Here is a 24305-nt window from a genome sequence, read left to right on the forward strand (position 1 = left end):
TACCACATAACACTGATGTCAGGCACATTTCATCCAAGTTGCTTGGTTCTGTGTGTACCATTGAATTCCTGTACCAAGCAGCTTAGGTGAAGACAGGAAAGGCAAGAGAAATTTGCCTCCTTGCGTCCTTAAACTGTCACTAAATGCTACATAAAAACAGGATTATCATAAAGAAAAGCAACTTGTTTTCAGTGTGAACACATCCCTTCACTGTACTAAAATATTACAAACTTCTGCTGAAAACTTGCTCTTCAAAGCTCTTTACTGCAACACGTGTTTTTCCTCTGTAGTCAACACTCAGTAGCTAATCTCTGTTTCACTTCCATAATTTGGCATGGCTTGAAGGTGCATAGTTCTGAAGAGAATATACTAGCAGCAGGATGAACCAATGGCCTCAGTGAGATGCAGTAAAAATTCCAGATTTGCAAGGAGGGTTTACTGAAAAACACTGAAATGTATATTCATTCAGATACCACGCAGAACCTGTGCAAATGAGTATATCTCTATTCTAAATTTCGCCAAGGTGAGTCATCAGGTTGCAAATTCTCTAAGACCAACCATTAGCTTGAGGCCAAACTGCATTTCCCCTGTTAAGAATTGCTGAAAAAGCCACACAGGATTTCACAGCATTTCTTGCTAGTCTGTCATAAGGTCGACAGGTATCCAAAGACACTGTACATTGATGGTTTCTGAGTTTAAAAATGACTATGAAGAGATAAGAAAGCAAACAGGATTGAGGAAAAGCATATTAACCTGTTTCTTCCAATTCACACATGTGGACACAAGGCTGAGATGAGAACCATGAATCTGAGTGAACTGCACAAGGTACAGCTCTCTAGCAGCATGGATGGGAGGAAGTACCATCAACAATTAACTATTCTACAAGTATTTTGTAATTTAAAAGAAGAAAAATTAAACTTTACAAAAAATTCTTCCTTCTGTAACAGGGTCACACACCAGTGCTGTCAAATTTGAGCCATCCATTACCATGATCTTCAAAGCTAAAGGAGAATGGAAAATCTGTGGGAATTTACTCAAAGCACATATTCAAGAGTTAAACTCATTCTCACTTCCTCCATTTAATACAATGCAATAAATATAAAGTTAGATTCCTGAACTGAGATGGCAGGAATTCCCTCTCTCTCTCCCATAGACAACAATTTTATGAGAGCAAGTTCCAAAATACACATACATTAATTCAATGTAATTTAAAACAAGTTCCTTTAATACAAGGGGACAGCCATAAACACAAGTTTGTGCGAGTCACTATGATATTACACTGGCACTTAGGATCAAAGTCGAGAGCAGCAGCAACAGAAACCCCATAGAAAGAGGCCAAAAACTCATTTCTATGCATTCCACTAAAATTCCATGAAGATGAACATGGGTGTTTGGGTGGGAGTGTGGATACATGTGGCATTTGTAGGAAAACAGAATCAAAAACCACTGACTACTGCAAGCTGGGAGGGATCATCAGAATCATCAGGAACAACTTCTAGCTCCATACGGAACCATCCAATATTCAAACCCTGTGTCTGAGAGCACTGTCCAAACACTTATTTGACTCCAGCAGGCTCGGTGCCATGACCACTGCTCTGAGGAGCCCGTTCCAGTGCCCAACCACCCTCAAGTGAAGAGCGACACAGCTGAAACAGCTCCATGCCGGTCCCTCGGGTCCTGTCGCTGTCACAGAGAGCAGAGCTCAGCACTGCCCCTCCACTCCCTGTGAGGAACTGCAGCCGCCATCAGGCCTCCCCTCAGCCTGCCCTGCTCTGGGCTGAACACACCCAGGGACCCTAGACACTCCTCACACACCTTGCCCTCAGGCCATCCTTATAGCCCTCCTATGGATGCTCTCTCATAGTTTTATGTCCTTCTTCTACGGTGGCACCCAGCACTAGAGGTGAGGCCACACAGCACAGAGCAGAGCAGACAGCCCCTCCCCTCGCCCACTGGCAGTGCTGGGCCTGATGCACCCCAGGTATGGCTGGCCCTTTGGGCTGCCAGAGCACACTGCTGGCTCACGTTCAACTTGCCATCAGCCAGAACACTCAGATTACCATTCCACAGGGCTGCTCACTCTCACTCTGTACATATATCCAGGGTTGTGCCATCTCTGGTGCAGCTGTGGAGCAAGATAAACAGCAGCTCCTCACAATTTGTTGTCATCCGCAAACTTACTTAGTATGCATTCAGCTCTTGCACCCAGATCATTTATAACAACGTTAAAGTGAACTGTCCCTAAAATGGAGCCCCAGTAGAATCCCCCAAGTGTATGGCCACCAGCCTGATGGAATCCCATTCACTATAAACCCCACTGAGTCTGACCCACCAGCCAATTGTTCACCTACCACGTTATGTTTTCATCTCGCTGTACAGTGGATATTTTGTCCACACGAAGACCATGAGAGACAGTATCAAAAGCTTTGCTGAAATTCAGAAAGACTACATCAACCAGTTTCCCTTGGTGAACTACATCAGTAATCTTGTACAAGAGGAAACTAAGATCATTAAACAGGACTTTCCTCTTGTGAGCCCATATTGGCTGTGACCAAAGACTGCACTGCCTTTCAGGTGTTTTTGTACAGCTCCCAGTTTAATCTTCTCCATACTTTTGCAGGGGCCAAAGTGAGACACATAAGACTTAACTTTAGGGGAAGGAACATGGATGGGCCTCAGAGCTAATTTATTCCCAATGATAATCCTGGGATTGTAGAGCTGAACACAAGCAATCATAAGGGCTAGCTTCTGTCACAAACACGTTCCATAAATGCTACTGATCTGTTTTTAAAGTGTTTAATTCCTAGCACATGCTAGTCTGAAGAAGAAGCTCTGTTTATATTTTCCCATAAACAAAAAGGTTTTTGTTTTTGCAATGTTTCACTTGTTTTAGAACTGGGATCTGTTAAATTGTTCACCTGTCTTCCTACTTCATTTCACATACATTCCCACTACATTAATAATTTTTAAAACAAGAATACTAAATTTTTTCTGCCACTAAGTTTCTATGCTACTGTGTTGTTGGCTGCATTTGACTACTGAAATCCAGGTAAAGAAAATTAGTTGTGCCCTAACATCTTTCAAAAACTTTAATCAAATGGTTCTAAACTGCACTTTCAGAGAACGATTTCACCCCTGGTAAAAAAAGCCATTTCCAAAACAGAAGGCAGCAGTCATAGGGGAAAAGCAGTACAAATCCCAACAAACACAGTTCCCAGAAGAGACTGGAAAAATTGTTGGCTGGGATAACAACAAAGCATTTGAGCTTAGAAAAAGGGCAGGGAAAAATGCAAATATTCATGCAGATTATAAATGCCCTTTTTTTTCAGAGATCACCCACACAGCAAGCTGCATTGGATACTGTTCATCTTCTTCAGGCATAGCAGCTAGGACAGTTTAGAACAAAACCTAGACATTATGGAGTTCTCCTGAAAGGCAATAAATACACTTTGGACTGAAAGTTGAAGTTGTAAGCTTTGCAAGAATTTGTCTCAACCTCAGACACTTTCTATAATCCTCATAAAGTAATTTATGTCCAAGGTCAGCAAACATCTAACTACTTACTTCAGTAAGGCTTATATACGTATTTAAAATTGCCTACACTTAACAGATTCAACTAACTCACAGATTCAATCTGTTTTTGCTGCTTCTTGTGCCCTTCCACCACTATGTTTTTGCAAGCCCTAGCACAATTTATAGCCTGATTTACAGCCCTAAGAATGCAGGCTTACCAGCAAGCCAATAAACTTATGCTTCCAGTATTTATGTTCACAATTGTCTATCATTCAATAATCTCATTTCCATATATTATCTGTTTGCAATAAATATGACTCAACTCTGAGTTAGCCAAATTCTTTCTGGAACTGTGGATGGAGGGTCAGCAATGTCTATTCTTGTTTTCAGACATCATGTTTCCAAATGTTTAATTACTGCCTGTTTACATACCTATCTAAGACACTCAATTAAGCAAGAAAGCTTTCCCACAATAATTACCTTTGGTTTGTCCACATTGTGTTTTTTATCTTGTATTTAAGTTACTTCACTCATTCTATTACAGTAACAAGCATTTCACCCAGAGCTGCCACAACCTTTCCTGCCAGTAGACATGGTTGTCTTGAGAGACACTGCAAAGTTTCAAAAAATCTTGTCTCAGCAGTGTCTTTGCAGTGGCTTTGACTGTTCTGCTCTTTCCCAAGCTACACTGAATACTCAGGTGCAGAGCAGCAGAGTGCAAAGGCTTTGTTTACAGTATTCCTGGACTGGGTGCCTTCCTCACACAGCAGAGTTTTATGAGCTCTTTATGTACGTTAGCCTGGAAAATAATTTTGCATCCTGTCTTCTACAGTTGATGGTATCAGTTATGCTCCTTGAAGTCTAGCTTCCTGACAAAGCATATGAATCTAACCTAAGCACTAGTTACTACATGCTAGTATCTAATACTACTACGAAGAGATATCTGTTACTTGCTTTACAATTCCACCTAGATAGCAAGACAAATAGTAAAAATACATATTCTCTAAAGAAATGTATTATTTGCCTACTTACAAATAGTTGTGAAGTATTTTGATATGCTTCAAGAAAAGCTGTCATTCAATTCACTGTTCATTAAACACCACTGACAGATAGCTCCTGGCGTCAGCACAAATAACCTTTGAAATCATCAATTCAGTATACAGCAACAGCCAAAAAACAACAAAAATTGAGTGTCATTGAGAAAAATACCGAGAATGAGACAGAAGGACATTCTGCTGTTTCTTTAAGTCGTGGTGTAATCATACCTTAAACGCTGTACCTACCTCTACTCTATGCATCTTACAGAGGACACAGCTGAGTTTGATAAAGAGAACTAAAACAAGTGAAGCTTCCCTTAAAGGGAGAGTTGAGGGGGGAACAAACCAAGGTTTATGACACCATGAAGACTGTGGGAAAGGTGAATGAAGAGCTGCTAATCACCAAATCCTCCAGTAACAGAGCTCAGAGACATCAGTGCAATCAGATTGTTTAAGGCATATGAAAGAACCTTACACAACAAAGAGTGAACTGACACAAAAGGCTGTCAAGACAAACAGTGCTACCCCATCCAAAAAAGAAATTATAGGGCAAATGTGCAAGTAACAGCTCCAAAAAAGTTATTAAAATGAACAGGCAGGAATGTAATTGTTAAAATTCCTAACAGAACAACTGAAGATACCTAATGTAAGTTTTTATGGGTAGAAAAAGATCATGGCTTCACATTCTTGTTTTTATGGAAAGACATGACAGTTGTGTTCAGAACACTCACAAAATACCCGTCTTAATAAGCACATCACAGTAATGTACAGCAGCTGCCCTTTCAATTCACCTAATCATCCGTAAGTCAAACCCTAGTAGAGAAATGAGGAACTAGTCATCATGACTTAAAAGCATGACCTTTGCGTTCAGACAAGAGAAATATCAATCTATCCCTTTTTCTCCGAAAAGGCCAATTGTATGATACAACCACAAATATCTAACAGCAAAAGTAGCAGGAGCTACCTTGCTAATTTATTTCTGTAAGTGCTTGTCAACAGTTTATGGGCTGATTTGGCCCGGTTCTGTAACTAGTGGGGCAGAGAGACCCGTGGATCTGTACCCTGGAAAGGGTAGAGAGATGGGCCTAAAACAAAACAGCGGCAACGATCTGAAGAGAAACAAACTTTTACTAAATAAGATCGGAATGCAAGATAACACATTATAATGCAATTAAACACAATATAATTAGAATTGAAGCTAATGAATTAAATTAAATGAGAGAGAGTGTCCAAAATCTGAAAGCCTTACTCTAAATGCTGAGGTGAGATGGCACCCACAACAGAGATGAGCCAGACGATAGGAAAGAAAAGGGATGTCAGGTGAGCTACCAAGGCATTTTATCTTTTCCCTCTGAGTGGAAATGGTAGCAGAGTAGCAAACAGTCCTCTGGGGAACATAGTAGTCCTTCTCTCCCGGGACAGGTACCAGACATGGAGCATTAACTCTGTAGCTCCCAGTGCACTACATGATGTTATGATGCGGAATACTGATAACCAAGCGTCATAAAACCATGACAGTGCCTAACTGTCTTTTCCATTAACAAGCATCTCTAGGAAGAATCACTAGCTTTTTTGCATGCTTTCAGGAAAGTTGTTCTAATGCTGAGAATTCAGCACCATTCCTGGATGGTAAAAAAGCTTCAGAGAAGGTCTCCAGCGATAGTATCACTTACTATAGATAAATAAATAAGGAAAAAAAATGATGATGACTGCTACCCGGATCTAGCAATAAATGGGCTTGTCCTGGTTTTAGAGCTGGTCAGGGTCTGCTTTCCTACACACGGTCTTTCCTTGGGAAAAGGAAAACGTATGAAACATTACTGTTCAGCCAACTGCTTGACAACACTGGTTACACGGGAAACAAAGAACAAAGGAATGGGAAGAAACAATCTGCAGCTTCATTTTGAATAGTAGGTAAATAAAAGCCTCAACACAGCACAGGAATAGATTCTTCTCTGTAGGCTTCTGAAACAGCACTGCATCTTCTCAGTTCTCTTGCGTTTCCCTAAGAGACACAAGAGGAGCTCTGAACCTCCCAGCTCTCCTTCACCCATAGGCACAAGCTTCACCAAAAAACCCAGAACTCTACTGGATTAATTTTTTTGTTTATTTTTTTCACCCTCAATGCTAGCTTCAAGCTCTTACTAAGAACTCATTCATTTTTAAGACTGTGGTACTTGATTGAGAGTCCAGTACTATTAAAACCATAAACTCATTGGATAACTGCCAATATAGACTCCAGAAAGCCCAAACAGACAAGTGTACTTGCAGAAGCTTTGGAATAGCTAGCATTACACATCTTCAGAATAGCTGAGAAGGGCACTCAGAGCGTTAGAGTTATTCCTAAATTATATCAGGAACAGCTTTCCACAAAACAGGTCTACCCACTATTAGCTCATTTTTGGAACAATTAGTTTATTGCAAGACTTTAATCTTGCAAATATGTAGTTTGACATTCAAATACTACAGGAGCATTACTGGCCTCAACTAGCTGCCCACTTTTAGAGGGAAAAGTGCCAGGATTTTCCAGCAAAAAGCAGCATCAAGTGTAGCTGATTGCAACAGGGCTAGTTAAGCCCTGCATGCACGCAGCAGTACTGCTCTTCCTCAGTTAGACTAGCTCACTCAGGGCTCTTTAATTTGCCATGTTTACATTCCCACGGTCTTTGCTATTTTACATGATTTCCAGTTAAGCACTTTTCATCTGCTTCTCTTGTACCTAGTACCTATGACACTGTTTTATGACAGCCTAGTGATTGAAGAACTGCTTCTTGGATTAGGAAACATGGATTAGGAAAAAAGTGCCTGATGACAGCTAGTTGCAATAATCCATCTTTGGTTAATTCCACAAGCTACTAACCCGTGACCTGTTTTTTCTACAATAATCATGGATTATTGTTGATACAGTATTATCTGTAGCATTTTAGATCAATCCTTTGGGACCTCAAATGACTTCATATTTTCTCATTTTAATTATGCATACACAGTATAATGTAGGGATTTAGAGATAAGAAGGCATGAGGCCTTGGGCTGCTTTATTACATAAGAAAGAAAAAAACACTGATTTATTTATTACCTAAAACAAGAACACTGAAAAGAAGTAAACAGTAAAAATCTGTGCCCATGTGCAATGGGTCATTGGATCCATCTGTTCACACTCCCTTGACTGTTCGCAATCTGTTCACGTGCAACATCTCATGCTTACACAGCTGTGGACTCTCCCAAGGCTCTGACCTGTGATAAAAGAATAGTAAAGAGAGGCACAGAGGAAAAACATCTGTGCTTTACAGAAAGAGCACTGGGATGCTGTTTGTACAGCAGACTGAATGGCCTCTGTAGTTACAACTTCCTTTCACAGCAATTTCACATTTTTGCGTGTCAAGCCAGAAGAATAATCTTAACCCTTATACTGAACTCTGGAGGCTCTCTCCATCAAGACTATCATACTGCAAGCAAAAACAACTGACATGCAGTGCAGTAAAAGATGAAGAGATGGGAAATAAAGAGGAAAGAGAAATTAACAGCAATACTGAACATCTATGTATTGAGTCCCCCACTCAATCCCGTGGAGCGTAATTCAGAAAACAGGCTGCAGAGTAGATGCTGATTCAATGAGAAAGAAATTGAACCTATGTTTTACAGGTATGTGTGGCAGGAAACAAGCAAGATGTGAGGGCCTGCTTGTTAGACTGCTATTGCCTAGTTAAAAAACAGTAGTAATTACTCTCAGTTAGGGATGTTAAGTGATGTCAGTTAAATGTTGTTTTCAAAAACTGAAGTACTTTGTTCTGACTCCATATTGCCCATAAGACTGCCAGATCATCAATAAGAAAACTACAGATGTACCATCTAGAAAAGTCTCCAGATGCTACCTGAGACAGAAGTCATCTCTCAGAAAGTTTGTCCACAGTGCAGAGACCCTCCACTCTTCTCACTAGGGTCAAGTATTTCTCCCTATTTAAAAGATTACACAAACTACTCAAAAAACTACATTTGTCGTTTGCAGTGCAATCTGCTGAACCTCCAGCGCACCTGAAATTAAATTCAGAGACACACTCAATTGTAGCATTAACCAACTGCAGAGTACACAGTGATCAAGGACCACATAGAACCTCAGTTTCCAAGAATTTGTTGAAACTTTATTCAAAGTTCACAGGATTTCTTATTTAGCATGGCTTTATCTCAAAGTGCTTTAACATCCAGCAGCAGGCACTGATTTTATTTCAAAAGCACGGAAGTTATCATTAATTAAAAAGAGGGAAGATGAAAGAAAGCAACTGGGATGGTATAATGTGACTGACAGTATTCACGCATGTCCTGAACAGTGGAACTAAGTATAATGACAGGCAAGTGCATGGTTCAATGCTTTGCCCACGGCATTCCCAGTCTTTGCTAATGTGGTGCACACACACTTTCAAATTCTTACAGCTTCTTTTCTATAATACTGTAGACAGAGAAGTGACTTCAGCTAGGTTAATTTTCTAAAAACATCTCCTACTGTAAAGCAAAAGAATACCTCAAGGATTACATCCAGTCTACCCAAGGCAGGTAAGAAATGAAGCAGCACTAATCTGAGGAGGAGAGTACTTAATTTTCTTCACACTAGAAATGCCTGAAACTATTTCTCTTTACTTTATACTATTTTCACAGGAATTATACACTTTATCCCATACACATAGTTTCATGTGCCAAATATATGATTTTTATAACAAATATAGCTCTTTTAACCAGCTGTACATCTCCCTGATGTCTCTAAGATACTTCATTAAAGATTTACTCTTCTATGACTTTTACAAAGACTACATTGACAATAATTCACATGGGAGATTTAGACAGGGTTAATTAATATTCTGGATAAAACAGTAATATGAAAATGTGGTAGGATGAGTCCCACTGTCTTTTAATTTCTTCACCTAAGTGGGGACTGTGGCACCCATCAGATTTCTACTCAGCTGAAGAAGCAAGAAAACAGCTCTGTGATACATTTAGGCACGTACGGAATGAGAAATGCAAATGCAGAATTTTACTATGACTCATCTGACCATAAATAAAGTTATAAAGTACAGCAGCCTTTAAGTCAAAGAGTGGCAATATTACTAACTTATTTTCAGATCATCTTGAGCACACACTGCAAAGAACATGTGATCAGGGCAGAGGTCATAAAATTAAAAACAACCCCTGCCACCAAGAAAACATACCTAACAGATCATCAGCCATCCAGGTTTCATAACTGCCCTCTGTCAAATATTAATTAGCATTCATCTTCTTGTATTTCACTCGTCATTGTAATTAAGAAAAAAAAAAAAACTCCAATCAATTTAGAGCATTATCTTGAATTTGACCTCCTTATTTAATCAATGAAGCAAACTCTCAGAGCCAAGTTACAGTACTTCACACTTTACTTGCCTATTTCATGAGCATTTCCCATACCTTGTTATTCTGTAAGAGACCTGGGCAGACAAGAAGCAAAGCTTTCTGAACAGCAACAGCAGGAAATTAGAAAGCTGATCAGATAGAGAAATGTATCATGTACATTAGGTGAATATATGAAAAAAAGATTATTTCTCTGTTTGAAGGCAACCCAGTACCTTACTAGTAATACTTCTAACAAAAGATCAAAAATATTTTTCAAACAACAGCTTGACTTCAAATTGCTTTTTAAACTATTCTAGCAAAGACTAAAACATACTGACAGCACAATATACATCAGTGAACTAATTCAAGGTGCTCTGTGTTTTGATGAAACTTCTCCTGAGTAAGCATCCAAGAAGTTAAAAGAAAAAAAAAATAATTAAGGGTCTCAAATGAGAAAGATCTTCCACTTCCTAGAAAGTTTAAACTATGTGTCATGAAAAGTAAAATATTCATTCAAGGGCAAACATTAACAAATACTGAAAATTCCTTGATGTCCTGTTTTACAACCTGTTCCCTCAGCTAAACAGTTTTGGTACGTGATTAGAGATAAATAGTTGTAATATGAACAGGATGTACCAGCTGCTCTACACAAACTGTAAACTTACTATTCAGGAGAATACAAGCTGTTCCTAAAACTTTAACTGTGAGACCAAGAATAATGGGTTGACTCCCATTCACAAAGTGACTTCTGAGCATAAGAATTTGCAAGGGTTGGCGAAAAGTATCAGTGAAGATCTCAAGGCAACAAGTGCTCCATTGCTCTGTACTTCTATAACACATGCTTACTGGTTAGCAGCGTGACCTGATGACTATTAATGTGGTAAGCAAAATGTACAGTCCTGCACAGTTGGTGCAGAGGTCAAAAAAGCTGCTACATTTTTTCCTCAATAATTTTCTTGAAAAATATCCAGAGCCACATAATATTTACAAAGGCTAGAAGAAAGGACAGAAATCCCATCACTAAGTACAATTGTACTGTTGCACAGGCGTGTTTCCAAAGCACTGGAAAATTCCTGTATATGCAACAAAACTTCTAACATAGTTACACTTTAAAAATGTAAATATATTTCAGTTCTACATCAGTTTTCTACAGAAAGTTGGTTCATAGTTTAAAAATACTGTAGGGTTTCTGGTTCTAAAGACAGACACTTCAATTGGAAAAAAAAAAAAGAAAAAAAAGAAAGAAAATCCATGTTCCTGTTGAAAGAGAAATGTTACTGAATTAAATTCACAGCTTGTTTCAGACACACACAAAAGAAAACCTAAGAAAGAAAAAGGAACTTATTCCAGTCCAAAATCCTTCCATGCAGAAGAGTTAGCATAATATTTGCCAACCATTTGATCACTGCTTCTCTTTCAGAAAGTTCTCTAACAGCATTGCTACTACTCTGTATGTTAGGAAAAGTCCCTTTAAGCTACTTTTAAAAGTCCCCAGGTACACAATAAATAAAAAAAGATTACCAGTAGTGCAAATAGTGCATTTCAGCACAATGAGAACTCTAGTCTACCCAACAAGCTGTCTTATTTTGAACCTGTAAAAGAATTCACATTAAATGCACAGACAAAAATAATACCTGGTGAGCTCTTCTTTAATCTTCAAGGGTTCATGAGGGTAGAATTTCACTCTAAAGCACATGGTATATGGTGGATGAGCTGAAACATTATAAAGAAAAAGCATGAGAACAGTAGCAAATAACATTGCCTTAGCCACTCTGAAGAAGTGGCCTCCAAGAGTCCTACAAAGAAGCCCATGTGAAGGTTAGCTCTGAAGAATCAGGCAGGAAATTAAAAAACAAAAACAAACTAACAAAACAACCCTATAAATGCATATTAAAAGAAAGAGTAAATGACAAAGGCCAAAGCATGTGCAAAATACAAGCAATCTACCTACGCAAATCAATTTATACATGGTTTTGCACCTCACAAGCAGTAAAAAAAAAAAAATCATATGAAATGCTCCTTATTTTTATTTTTCTTTGTTTCTTTCTTCTTTTGGAAATTTATAAACAGGAAGCATTTCTATCTAGTTACAGTGAGGTATAAAGATATTATGAATTATTATTATTCCTGGTAATGATAATGCTAAGACAACAAAAATAGAAGGAAACATTAATTAAATTTAGCTAAGGAAGTTAGAGAAAGAATTGTTTCTGTTTTCAGTATTAATAAGACTCCATTACCTACTCCTATCACATCAGACATGGGCCTTAAATACACTTATGCTTAAAAAAGGGGGGGAGGTGGGAGGAGAGAGAAAGGGAAAGAAAAAAAATAAAGGAACAAAATTACAGTAACAGAAAAGATTTAACTTCAGCAATCTGTGTCTCTCAGCTCTATGTTAATGAATAGAGCTGTATATACTACTATTGCACCTTCGATAGCATTCAACATACTATCTAACCCAAAGCTAGTGATCATTTGGTGACTACAAAAGGGGTTGAAAGCAAATAAAAGACCATTGCGCTAGTGAGAGAGACATGTTGCAAATATCATGTTAGGAGAAAAGAAGTGTGAAAAGCACACTGAGGACTAAAAGTATATCTAGCATGGTAGAGAAAGCCGTCAGAACTATCTGTAGCCTGATAACATTCATCGGGTTTTTTTTACATTCCAGTTAGAAATAAGAAGGAAAATCCTGCATCTTCAAAAAAGCAAATGGTGTAGAGAGAAAACTACTGCACTATCACACAAGACAAGGTAACTGGCAGGTCTGCAGGTAACCTCATGAGAGAGCACAGGGATGAAGGCTTCTGTGGGCTTTTCCATCTTATGTGTGATGGCAGCATTGTCTTAAAGGGATTGGAAATTTTCTGTAGAACATTCAACACTGCTATGTCCTTCCTGCCCTGTAGTGCCAAACTAAACTCAATGTCCCATGAAGGAAAATGAAGGAGTCACATTGCCTGGACAATGTGAAAGAATATGTTTGTCATTTTAAATGGTCTGTCTCCTCTTAATAGGATTCTCACAACTAAGTAAGGGACAAAATTTTGCTCTTTCAGAATATGCTTCCACTTACAGAACTTGACAGAAGAGATAGATTGTATTAAATTGTTACGAAAAATTTCTCCTCAATAAGAAAAAAACTCAAGTGTCCTGATAAGTATAGAATTTGTTTCTGCTTGAAATGGGGATGCAGAAAGGCCCTAGCCTAATGAAGACCCTAAAACTTTAAGCATATTTTTTATGTCAATGAAGTGACATGAAACTTTGGCTGTGATAAAGAAAAGAAAGTTATGGCAGAAGAGCCAAACGCTGGTTTGCTGGACAGCTGCGGAAAAGCAATAATGGCTCTTCCCTGTGCAAAGAGTATCAAAGCAAAGAAAGCTCACAGTCACATAGCTAAGCTTATAAGAGAAACGTTGGCCTGCACAGCAGCATTCGATAGAAGTATATTTAAACACTAAGAAAGCACAGGAGACTGGGCAAGGCAGTTTGAAGCCAACTTGAAGCCTTTTCCTAGACTCCTCCTCAGGAGAGCAGCAAGCAATACAAAACAAGGCTGCTGCTGCCTGCTAAATAGATGTCCTTTTTCTGTAACACACAAAAATGGCACAATCCTAAGTTGCAGTTTGAAATATTAGAACTCCATTAATCTCCAGAAGTGTTACTACAAGGTACCATTCACCTACAGAAGGAAAGAGGATTTTCTTTTCCAGGCCCTTTTTCTCAATTAGAAAATAAGCCATTTGAAGCAAGAGGGAGGTAAAAAACACACACAACTATCCACTTTCTTCTCCAACTTATGTTTAAAATGTATCATAAACATAACGTTCCTACCAAAACAAATACAGAGATAAGCAAACATTTAGAAAGGCCTTTGTATATATTATATATATATATATATATTATAGTTTGTGCAATAAAATCATCTCAAAAGAGAACCTCACATTCCTTCATTCTTTATATTCTTGTCCTGAAGAGCAAAACAGTCAATGGATTTTATCAGCTCAGAAAAAAAGACTGTCAAGCCCAACAAATTCCTCAACTCCTTGAAATTAAAGTTGCTTTCTAACTCTTACTCAAGTGGATGCACTAACAATAACAAACCTTCCCAAAACAGAACTCAATTTTCAGAAGAACATCTCTCCAACACTGAACTAGTCTGAATAAAATCAGGGTTATAATAGCTCTAAGCCTTTTCTCTCCAATTGGTCCTTTATCTATCGGATAAGGAGCAGCTAGTGTAGGGAAATGCTGAAGGATTTGTCAGAACATCCTACCACTGCAGGCCTTCCTTTCTTACTAAAAAAGATTTCCAACTATAATAATTTTGAAGGATTTTATCACTTAGAACAGTACTGACTGTAGAATCTAATGCAATAGGGCCATTAATCTGTCTGATTACATGTTAACAGTATATAAAAGATGAAGGCAAAGCAAGAATAAACCTACTTTAATTATGTAAAATGCTGAAACCCTCTACTGCTTGACCTACACCCCCATGAAAGAACTTGCACACACAGCATGCAAGGTTTTTGTGTGGCAACAGATTTTATGTTTTTAAGATTTTGATTGCCTTTAACTAAGAGAAACTACCCAATGTGCATTAAACAGTAAGGAGCTCTTAGTTGAAAACCAAACCTCCAACAGTCTGACTGAAACAAAGAGGGAGGTGGGACATGGAACTCAGTGCATCTATTTTTAAGCAAGGCCTCCTGTATCACTTAATTTGGCATTGTATACAGAGACTTTACAGGAATGATAAGCCTAAGAAAAATTACACATTTATACTATCAATTCCTTCATTGGTAGAAAACAGAGACAAATTATTTTTAAAAATACAGTGAAAAAGTTGACATAAGTTCTAGAAGTGTTTGATTCCTCTTCTTTTTAACAGCCTGCTTTTCAACCAGCATAAATACTTCTGCAGAGATCTGTATTGGCAGTATTATTTTTTTTTTTTTTAATTTTTTTCTATTAAACATGAAGTTTAGACAGGTACCAAAAGCACATGTTTAAGTTATCTTCATAACCTTGAGGATGCAAGATGACAGAAAACTTCCTGTATCTTTCTTTAATATTGTAGATTCTCTGAACTACACCAACATTTAGTTATCTATATAACTATCTATAGTTATCTATAACGTTTAGTTATCTGTTATCTCACCAACGTTTAGTACTTATTTTAAAAAATATATATATGTATATATATACTCCAGCTACCTTCATGTTCACCACCACTGCAGAAGGACCTCTGGAGAACCATAACACATATGCCACATATGCTCCTGATTCCACATACCTCTTTCCTTACTAAGTAAAGCAGACATTTATCCACACAACTGCCTGAGCATGTTTAAGGCAGACCATTGCTCTGTGGTTTTATTTTATGTATAAGAGATAGCTGATCTGTCACAGACCTCCAATTGTGGAGTCTTCCCCATCACATTTAATTAGTTACGGTAGAACATTAGCCAAGAGGGATTTTCATCAGCCAATTATGATAATTCTTCAAATTCTGTTATTAATTCCTCATGGAGTCAACGATAAAGAACATAGGACACTTAGGCTTGTGCCCAAAGATTCACATGAAACTTCCTTCTTTCACTGTACATATATTTACAAACCTTGTATTTGGTTAAACTCTTTGTTTGTTTGTTTTTGTTTCAGATTTGTACTGAGGCATGGAAAAATCCATGGGAAATTAGTTTGTTTAAGAATCTGTAAGAAGGATTTGCACAGTCCACTTCTACACCTGCATTCTTCTTCCTCTGGTTCATTTCATCTATTTGTCCATTTAATGACAGCATTAGAGTTGAAGGAAATTAAAGTCTTTTAGCACACTCCAATGGCATGATACAGTAGCACATCCTTTCTGTACTACTCTCTCAGATTATCTGAGATGTAAAACGGTAGGAAAAACGTGTATTTTGAACACAGAGCAGCAAGACTGATTCTTTTCCACTGTCATCAAGAACAAAACCCACACAGTTAGCTACTTTTCACAAAACTGGTTACAGGATAGTTGCATACTTATTATGCAAAGAACCTTAAAAATGAATAGGGCAAAAGAGGGAGAAGAGAGTGGATGACAAAACTGTTTTTTGCGAATATTACTGCTCAAGTGACCAATAAGACTTACACCGGGGCACTTCTAGATATAAAATAAGTACAAAAACATTAGAAGCTGGCTAAATAGAGAGGAACTTTACTGCCAGCATCTGGGGGAGAGTAACAGTAATATAAAAAAATAAAACACTCAGAAGAACATAAAAACTGGATTTAAAAGGGCTTTACCTAGAACCACAGAGATGTAAGTAGCTTATGTAGCCTCGTAGAGAATTATTAAACACATTACAAGAAGCACAGTGCTCACTGTCACTTACAGGTGGCAGTCAATGTGCTATAACCAGTACAAACAAAACTGACAGTCATCCACAACACTTCTCAGAGTATAAATTTCTCTCTCAAGCAGAACTAGCAGTAAAAATGGCTGAGGCACAGTCTTATGATTTAAGCATCACATTATGATAGAACTATACACTGAAAAACTTGCTATTGTGCAGGGGAAAATGAAGTCTCCCACAAATGGTAGCTGAGATCAATCATGCAGCATTTCTCTATTTTTGCTGCATGTATCCACACACTTTGTAATCATACGTAAATCCAGGTCTTCAATTGAATTTAGAATATTTTAAGTCATTAGTATTAAATAAAGACTGCTCATGCATCAGAGGAAATGAGTAGCTGTTCTTATAAAACACATCATTTCACTGTTTTCTGAATTCCTTGATGGAAAGAAAGAAAAGGAAACCTTTGTCTAACATACTCATTGTGAAGAGCTTTCTGCCACCACTTCTCCCCTAAGTCAGATATACAGAATGCATGTTCTTTTACAGTCACCTCATCACTTTGGTTTTCATTCTTTCCACCTGCTACTAATTTCAGTCCTCTCTTGAGTCACCTGAGACTGTGACACTTTTTTAAATTAATACTGGTAATCTACAAACTAGCCTCTGAGTCTACGTATTTTCATAGTAAACTGAATATTTTTAAACAAAATACAAATTAACCTTGTGTGCCTTCAGAAATTGTTCAGTATTCTATACTAATACAGAATATTTTTAGAAAAATAAATTGAGAGTTTCCTGATGTACAAAAACATTCGTGAAACCCGTATGAGAGAGATATATATTTATCCATAATATACATGGATTCTATTCTACACACGTATACAAGATATATGTATGTACTTGTTTTGTTTCCTTAAGGGTTTAATGTAGAAACTAAAGTCCTTCATCTATGACAAAGAATAAAATTAAGCTACACTGGTATTAAACTGAAGTTGCTCACGAAAAGCCAACTGCACATTTAATTCTATTTACATCCTACATGTTAGGGTGATAACAAAACACCTCTGTTGGCCTCTAATTCTTTTTGCTGCTGTTGTTGAGACCTATCACTTTCCACAATGATAAAAACTAGCTGCAATTATTTTGCTTCTCTCTACACATTTTGTTTCCAGTCCTCAGAGTTTTGATTAGGATTCTACCACGAAAGCCACACAGGCCCTCCAATGAGTCCATCATATCAAACATCTATGGAATTTATTAACTACCATCAATCACATCTAGGCAACATCTATATACAGAGTTATTCTGAATAAATCAAAACACTCTCAGTGCATCTGTTGGCAGAGCTCCTGAACATGTTGCTATGCAAAGAGCACAGCACTCCTGCTACCTAAACATCATACACTAAACACTGTGAACCATAACACAGTGAATAAGCTAGGCATATGTGTGTGCCCATGTACATGCATATGTATACACAGCTTGCAATACTATTGCAATACAATATACTATTGTAGCATTAATGGGAGAATTCCATCCACCTAACACCTAGTTTTTGTTTGTTTGTTTTTACATATTTGACAATCTCTTTAGATTCATCTGATTTTAAAATAAGCAGTCTCCCAAATAAAATATTCCTTGTATTCAGACTTAAAAAACAAAGCAATTACCTACAAATAGGTTTGTGAGTAAAACCCGCCTTCATTTCATAATCTAAGTTGACAGATAACAACTTCTATTAAATGAGATCCAACTCCCAGAGCCCTAAATCAAGTCTCCAGCAACAGTCAAATAAACAGCCTCTTCTGCTGCTGGATATAAACTTCTGAGTATTGAAGTACTTCTGTTTAATGGCAAGGTCTTCACAGTTGGACCATCTAACAGAAAGCATGAGCCATATCATAACGTTTCAAACAGACAGTTCAAATGATACATTTCTATTTTAAGGAGTACTTTTATTAAAAAATAAAAAAATAAAAAGTTGTAATTTCCCCCTTGTCTATAGCTGTAATTCACAGCTACCTAGCACTTAAAAGTATTTGTCTCCAACAATGATTTTAAACTAATGCTCTGCATTGGCAGGAAGCATTGAGCTGTGGAAAGCAATCAAACAAACAAATAAACAACAAAAAAATAGTAACCACAATAGACTGCCACACTCCATATTTTACTGCCACCTCCCAGTGTCTGACTAAGCTGACTGAAATAGAGAGCCAGAGCATACAAGTCTTCTCCTCACCAGATCTGCCACTCCACAAATGTCAGCTGGTCTCTGGCTCTCACCTTGCACAATAAAGGAAAGCTCTTGGTGTGCAGAGTAGTGAAAAAATAGTGAAATGAGGATTTAGGGAGATTCTAGATAGGCCATGAAAGGCCTCTCTCCAACAGGAAATAAATAAAGTGCACTCTAAAATACTGCATGGAAGCACAGAAAAACCTTTGAATACTTCAAAAACAGATTAAAAACACAAGCTCTCAACACTTACATTTCATTTGCTTGAAGATGGACTTGTTGGGCTCAAGCCAGTGCTGGAAAGGCAAAGCAGAGATCAGAGGTTAATACAGATCATAGGAGGCAGCAAAATCCTTGAAGACATATCAAAAATGGGAAGTAGGATTTTTCTTTTACCAGGCACACAAACTGGTGAAGCCACCTCCATGCTGCTACTACGCTGTAATTGCACTGTATAAACTGTCCAGAAACGCAAACATTTTCTGTTGATTACTGCTGTCTTCTACAGTCCCTGTGTAACTAAAGCATGTATAAACAATATATTCTCAGTCAATACTCTCAGAATACAAACCATAGTTTTTTTTTTTCTAGGAAAAACTAAAAATTTGAAAGGCACATGTCATTCTATCCAAAATATGTATTTTCCACAAAATGTTTACTTTGTGGACAGTGAAAGCACAACGGAGAGGTAAAGATGCCTATCAGTTGGTTTCTAACTTTGAGGGAAAGGACGGCAATGGAAAGAAAACTTTCAGTTTTTCATTCTCCTGGAAAATAAACCCAAATGCTTTGGTGATGAAAAACTAGGTTCACATTTCAGTTAAGAGCCTTAGCGCATCTCCTGCTAACACTAGCTGAACTGTTCAGGAGGATGTTTTGATCGACAAAAGAACATGCTGATATTCAAGTACCACTTCTGACTACAGCCAAAAGCATTTGTACAGGGATTTTTCCAGTAAGCAAAAAATCTCCACACTAAAATGAGATTTGAGCTGCAGAAGCAGCTGGTCAAAAAGCATACTATTCAGCTTTAATAAGCATCATCATCAACACTGGAGGGCCTTAGACCAAGGGGAGTGGGGGGGATGGGGTTGTATTTTTAACCCTTCTCACTGTGGCGCTAAAACCTACTTCAAGAAGAAAACTTAGTAACTGTATGACCATGTTGAATATTTGAAGTACCTTTAAAGAACATTTACAAATTCCATGGCTTCTCAGAAATACTCACATATAGTTAACAACAATATTGAAGATTTGGAGATAAGCATTATTACGTACTTCTGTTTGAAACTCTCTTGCTGCTGTGAGACTTTTATGGAAACCTAGTACTCACATAAAACAAAACAAAAAAATCCCAAGCCCCAGACAACCAAAAAAATTTACACAGTTTCTTCCTCTCCATTCTTCTCATTATATTTCTTTGTGAGGGAACGAAGTATTACTGAGAAAATAATGCCTGGATCACCAACTTACCAAATGTCTAGCTCATTTGACTGTTTTCCAGATCACACAGATGCATTATTTCTTTATCTTGCTCTGAAGAACAGTGAATGGTGTGGAGGTGATGGTTGTTCATAAAAAGGTAATTTAGTTAAAGAAATTGGATGCAGTTCTTCATAGATCAGAATGAACTAACAGATAGGAAAGCACTTAAAGACACACAGATGTAAATTTACTTTCCTTAACCTATTCAAAAGGCCCACCCCACTATCACCAGGATCCAGACAGTTCTCACTGAGAAGTCAGATAGAAAAGAGGAATTTGGACAGGGAATAGTCCCATAACATTCCCAGACAGTGGAGAATCAAAAGGCTTCTCAATATTTTCATCTAGCAAGAGCAGGCCACCTTTTGTTTGTGCTGAAATACCAGCACACAGGTCAGCTCTTCTGGCTATCTGAAAAAGTCAAATACCTATTCTAACAAAAAACAAAGACAAAAAGAAATAAAAATAAAATTGCAAATATGAAATCCTCACAATTCATGAATAAGGAAAAGGGCAAGCTGGACAAAATAATTAACGCACTTGGCTTTTTTTAATTTAATAAAGGGATTTAAGAACTGAATGGAGCAAGTACTGAAAAATATCCCTGAGTACCATATAAAACAGCCAATACAAACACAGAAAAATTCCTCATGCACCAAACTTCCAGAAGTGAACAGACATTTCACTAAGGCCTGGCTTTTGTGGGTTAAAAACGGAGCAAATGGAACAATGAAGCAGTCTTGATTTTCACCGGGAGGTCAGGGCACTGACAGAAAGCTTTTAGAAGCTCAGATTTCCTTGGTGACCTTTGCTGATGGAAATATGTAGGTAATTCAGTTGAATCTTCCAGAAAACTAAGTAAGATTAGTTAAAGTTAGAAAACTATAATTTTTGGAGTTTTTCAAAGACACAGCAATTACATGTCTAGTGCCATTTGACTGTCAGGAGAATATAAACACCTCATCAGTGGTAGCACTTCTGAAAATACCCACCCCTATATTTGTCTGCATATTTCAGTTTTAGTTGTAGGAAAGATTTTCCCTCAAGTATTTATCTTCAAGTCTTACAGAGTTAACTATTAATAATTAAAAATTGTGCCCCATCTCTTCCATATTCATGCTATATTTATTCCAAGATTAATTAGCTGTTATAGCTAGGACTATATTAAGGTTCCTATAAATTCACCCAAGGTTTTTTTTGCAGCAGATTTCAATTGAAAAGCATTTGTCATTGCAAAATTTGTTTTGTATGTATCAAACTTACACTTTTTTCAACATTTTTTTTTTCTGGAGAAGAAAAAAACTACAGTTGAAGGGAAAAGGTAACATTTCTTTTTGAGTTAGCTTATCAAACACCTTTTAAAAACCATTTTAGATCTTCAGTTACAAAAATGTCTCACCACTACCATATACCACGCTGTCTTGTGGGAACAGACCACAAGTGTTTCAAACTTTCTTGTAAGACAAGACACTTTGTCTCAAAAGACAAATGAAATAAATAAGCAAATTAACCCCAGGCAAGACTTTTTTTTTTTTTTTCTTCCCTAGAGAAGTGTACAAACCTGGGGGGGGAAAAAAAGAAAAAACAGCTTCATATCTGTCTCATAAATTTCACAGTCATCCACACAGGGCGTTTAATTGGATGATGGCCTACAACTTTTCACCGGAGTAGTTGTGGCACTTAGGGACATGGTTAGTGGCCATGGTGGCGATGGGTTGACAACTGGACTAGATAATCATCGCTGTCTTTTCCTACCTTTATGAATAGAAAGCATTCCTGCAGAGGCTGAGTCTCTCATTTCCCAGATGGCACACCGGTAACACAGTCCTCACACAGTATAGAAGGCATTAATTCTAATCCAGCCAGCACCCATTATTCCAAAAACCTTGCTACAAGATTCATGTCCAACATTAACAACTTCTAATCTCTTCTGCTGAAAGTAGTTTGAATGGCGACTGGGTATCTGGATGGTCAGCCAGATGCCCTTGCAGAAGCAGAAGGCAGAGAGCAAGTCATTTAGAGATCAATCACAAAGATAGCTACTGACTCTTGATGCTTTAAGTGCCAGCTATGAGTAAGCAAGATATTACAGATAATCACCTTTGGTCTTGTAAAATATGCTTAAAATTGTTTTCTGCATCTGTCCTTCAGTAACTGCAGGCTTTCCCACTAAGGGTTCCTTGCAACTGCAAGCTGTGTTTCAGACTAATTTTTACCTTGTAAATGCAACCCTCACCTCTGATCAGCATTTAAGTGGCACTGAGTAGTCATTAGTGAGGCCAGGTGTGTGCCTCTTACAAATGCTGAGTAGCTGATATGCTAAGAGTTTCCTCTGAGCAAGAACACCACACAAGGGTAAAAGCTCCATTCTAGTAAGCAGATTTAACTCTACAAATGCTAATGTGCTTCTAGCAAAGATATGGCAACCAGTAAGCTGCTTCAAATGAAGTAATTTTCTGCAAAGCTAAGACAAGACTGAGTTTGGTTTCACTACAGCACAGGGATAAGGCATTTAGAAGAAGAAGGGGGGAGGAAGGAACACATAATGTTCTATGACTATTCTCACAGCCCTTGTAAGGGGTCAGGTGACATAAATTATAATTCCCATACCATTCTTCCTTCACACTGTGACAGCAACCCTACAGCGCAAAGATGTGTGTTCTGTTTCCTATTCCTATGGAATCCAGTACAAGCTTGGCCTAAAACAAAGTTAAGGCTCTAAACATTTGCCAAGCCAGACAGTTGGGATCTGACCAACAAATTCAGTGATATCTACCTCTTCCTTAACAGTAATCCTTAACAGATTAGAAGTAACAAAGGGACAACCAAAACAGCTGAAATATCATTAATATTTAAATTTTCTTCACCATACAATACAAAGTGCTCAGATATGCCTATGGTGAAACAACGAGAAGAATCAGCAGACATCACAGTAATACTCTGGCCAATAGTGGACTAGACCTGAAGACTTCAAGAGATAAACGAGAGTAGGAATATGGAAAAATGCATGGAACCACTGCTAGAAAAGTAACAAAATTATTTTTTTAAACCTCAGCCATACATTAATCATTAGAACGAATACCTAACCTTTCCCTTTAATAAAGAGCAAAAGCAAAATCAATTTGCTTTAGCCTCAAGGCAGCAGCTTGCACCAGGTCACTGCCTGACAAAATTTGAACTTTAAAAAAGAATTGTCACAGTATCCAAAGCTAATGGCAGCTGTCAGACAAGGAAATTAATTGGGTGCCTACTTTATACCAGCCAAATGACCCATGGTACCTGCTTGCCACCTTCATTATGCCCTAGGGCTGACATCATTTTTTTTATGCCCTCAGGAGACTCTAAAACAAGAATACTGATACTGTTCTCTTTCAGCAAAAGAGCTCTTCCCTACTCTTCTCAAAATTAGGACAACTCTGGTCAATGGTGTGCTAAGCAAGAAGTAACAACAGATCAGAAATAGTACCACGTAGTAGAACCGGAGCACCTTTTGTACAATTACAAGCTGAAATTTATTAAAAAATTTTCCAAACTCTCACTTTGTTATTGCAATTATACTAACTTTTTCAGAGAATGACCAATGTTGTAAACTAGAGCAGCTCAACTGACCCATGACCTCTACATTAGTTGAATATCTGTCTTTAAAATCTTCATGTATTGATGTGTGCTTGAATTGCCACACTCTCACAATCCGAACAGCTTTACAATGACAGAAGAAAAATCTTTATTTTTATTAGAACAGCCTGCATGATGGTTCAGTTTATAAAGTTGGTAGTCTTCACAAAAGATGTATCAGTTAGTAGCATCACTGCTGAATTAAGTGTGAGCACATATTCACACTACTATTTATGTGTCACTTTTTTTTTAGGATTCATAAATGCACTTATACTGGTTGAGAAAAGTACCTATTTAACAAAGCACTGTGTCCTGAAAGTAGCCTCAAGCAAATGCTTCTAAAAAAAGAACAGAAGTAGTTGCTGGTTTAGTCGCTGGTCTTTTCTTCCAACAGCACCCATTTTAGGCTCCACTTGTGTATAAGTCTTTGTAGACTTTCAGCAATCTGTCTAAATATTTATTTTTCAACATTTTTTTTTAATAATGTTGCCATTTCCAATAATATATTTATGATTAAGGATAGTATTTTAAAAATAGCCTTTCAGTACATCAGCTGCTTCATCATTTTGCAAAGTGCCTTTAGTTCTAAGCATTACTTAACTATCTTCACCTGCTCACTCTCTCCCAGCCATTTTATACTGCATCTCCTAATCAATCTGTTACATCTTCTCCTGGATGAATTCTTGTTTAATCCATCTTTTTGTATTAAAG

The 24305-nt window shown here is 37.6% G+C and overlaps 1 protein-coding gene across 9 annotated transcripts in view; it reads right to left on the bottom strand.

Annotated features, from left to right (window-relative positions):
* FRMD3 (FERM domain containing 3) overlaps positions 1-24305 on the bottom strand; it is a 159742-nt gene that overhangs the window by 47366 nt on the left and 88071 nt on the right. For 7 of the 9 annotated variants that reach the window (XM_015280365.4, XM_046905929.1, XM_003643038.6 and 4 more), the window contains 2 exons: positions 18748-18790; positions 11540-11618 (listed from right to left, as the gene is read on the bottom strand). In XM_015280365.4, the coding sequence (XP_015135851.1) occupies positions 11540-11618; positions 18748-18754 (86 nt within the window). In that variant the 5' untranslated portion in view covers positions 18755-18790. Of the gene's footprint in view, positions 1-11539; positions 11619-18747; positions 18791-18890; positions 18992-19967; positions 19988-24305 lie in introns of those variants that run through there. The other 2 variants (XM_040656435.2, XM_040656432.2) reach the window with 2 other exon arrangements.

This window comes from Gallus gallus, chromosome Z, assembly GCF_016699485.2.
Source record: "Gallus gallus isolate bGalGal1 chromosome Z, bGalGal1.mat.broiler.GRCg7b, whole genome shotgun sequence".
Classification (NCBI taxonomy): Eukaryota; Metazoa; Chordata; class Aves; order Galliformes; family Phasianidae; genus Gallus; species Gallus gallus.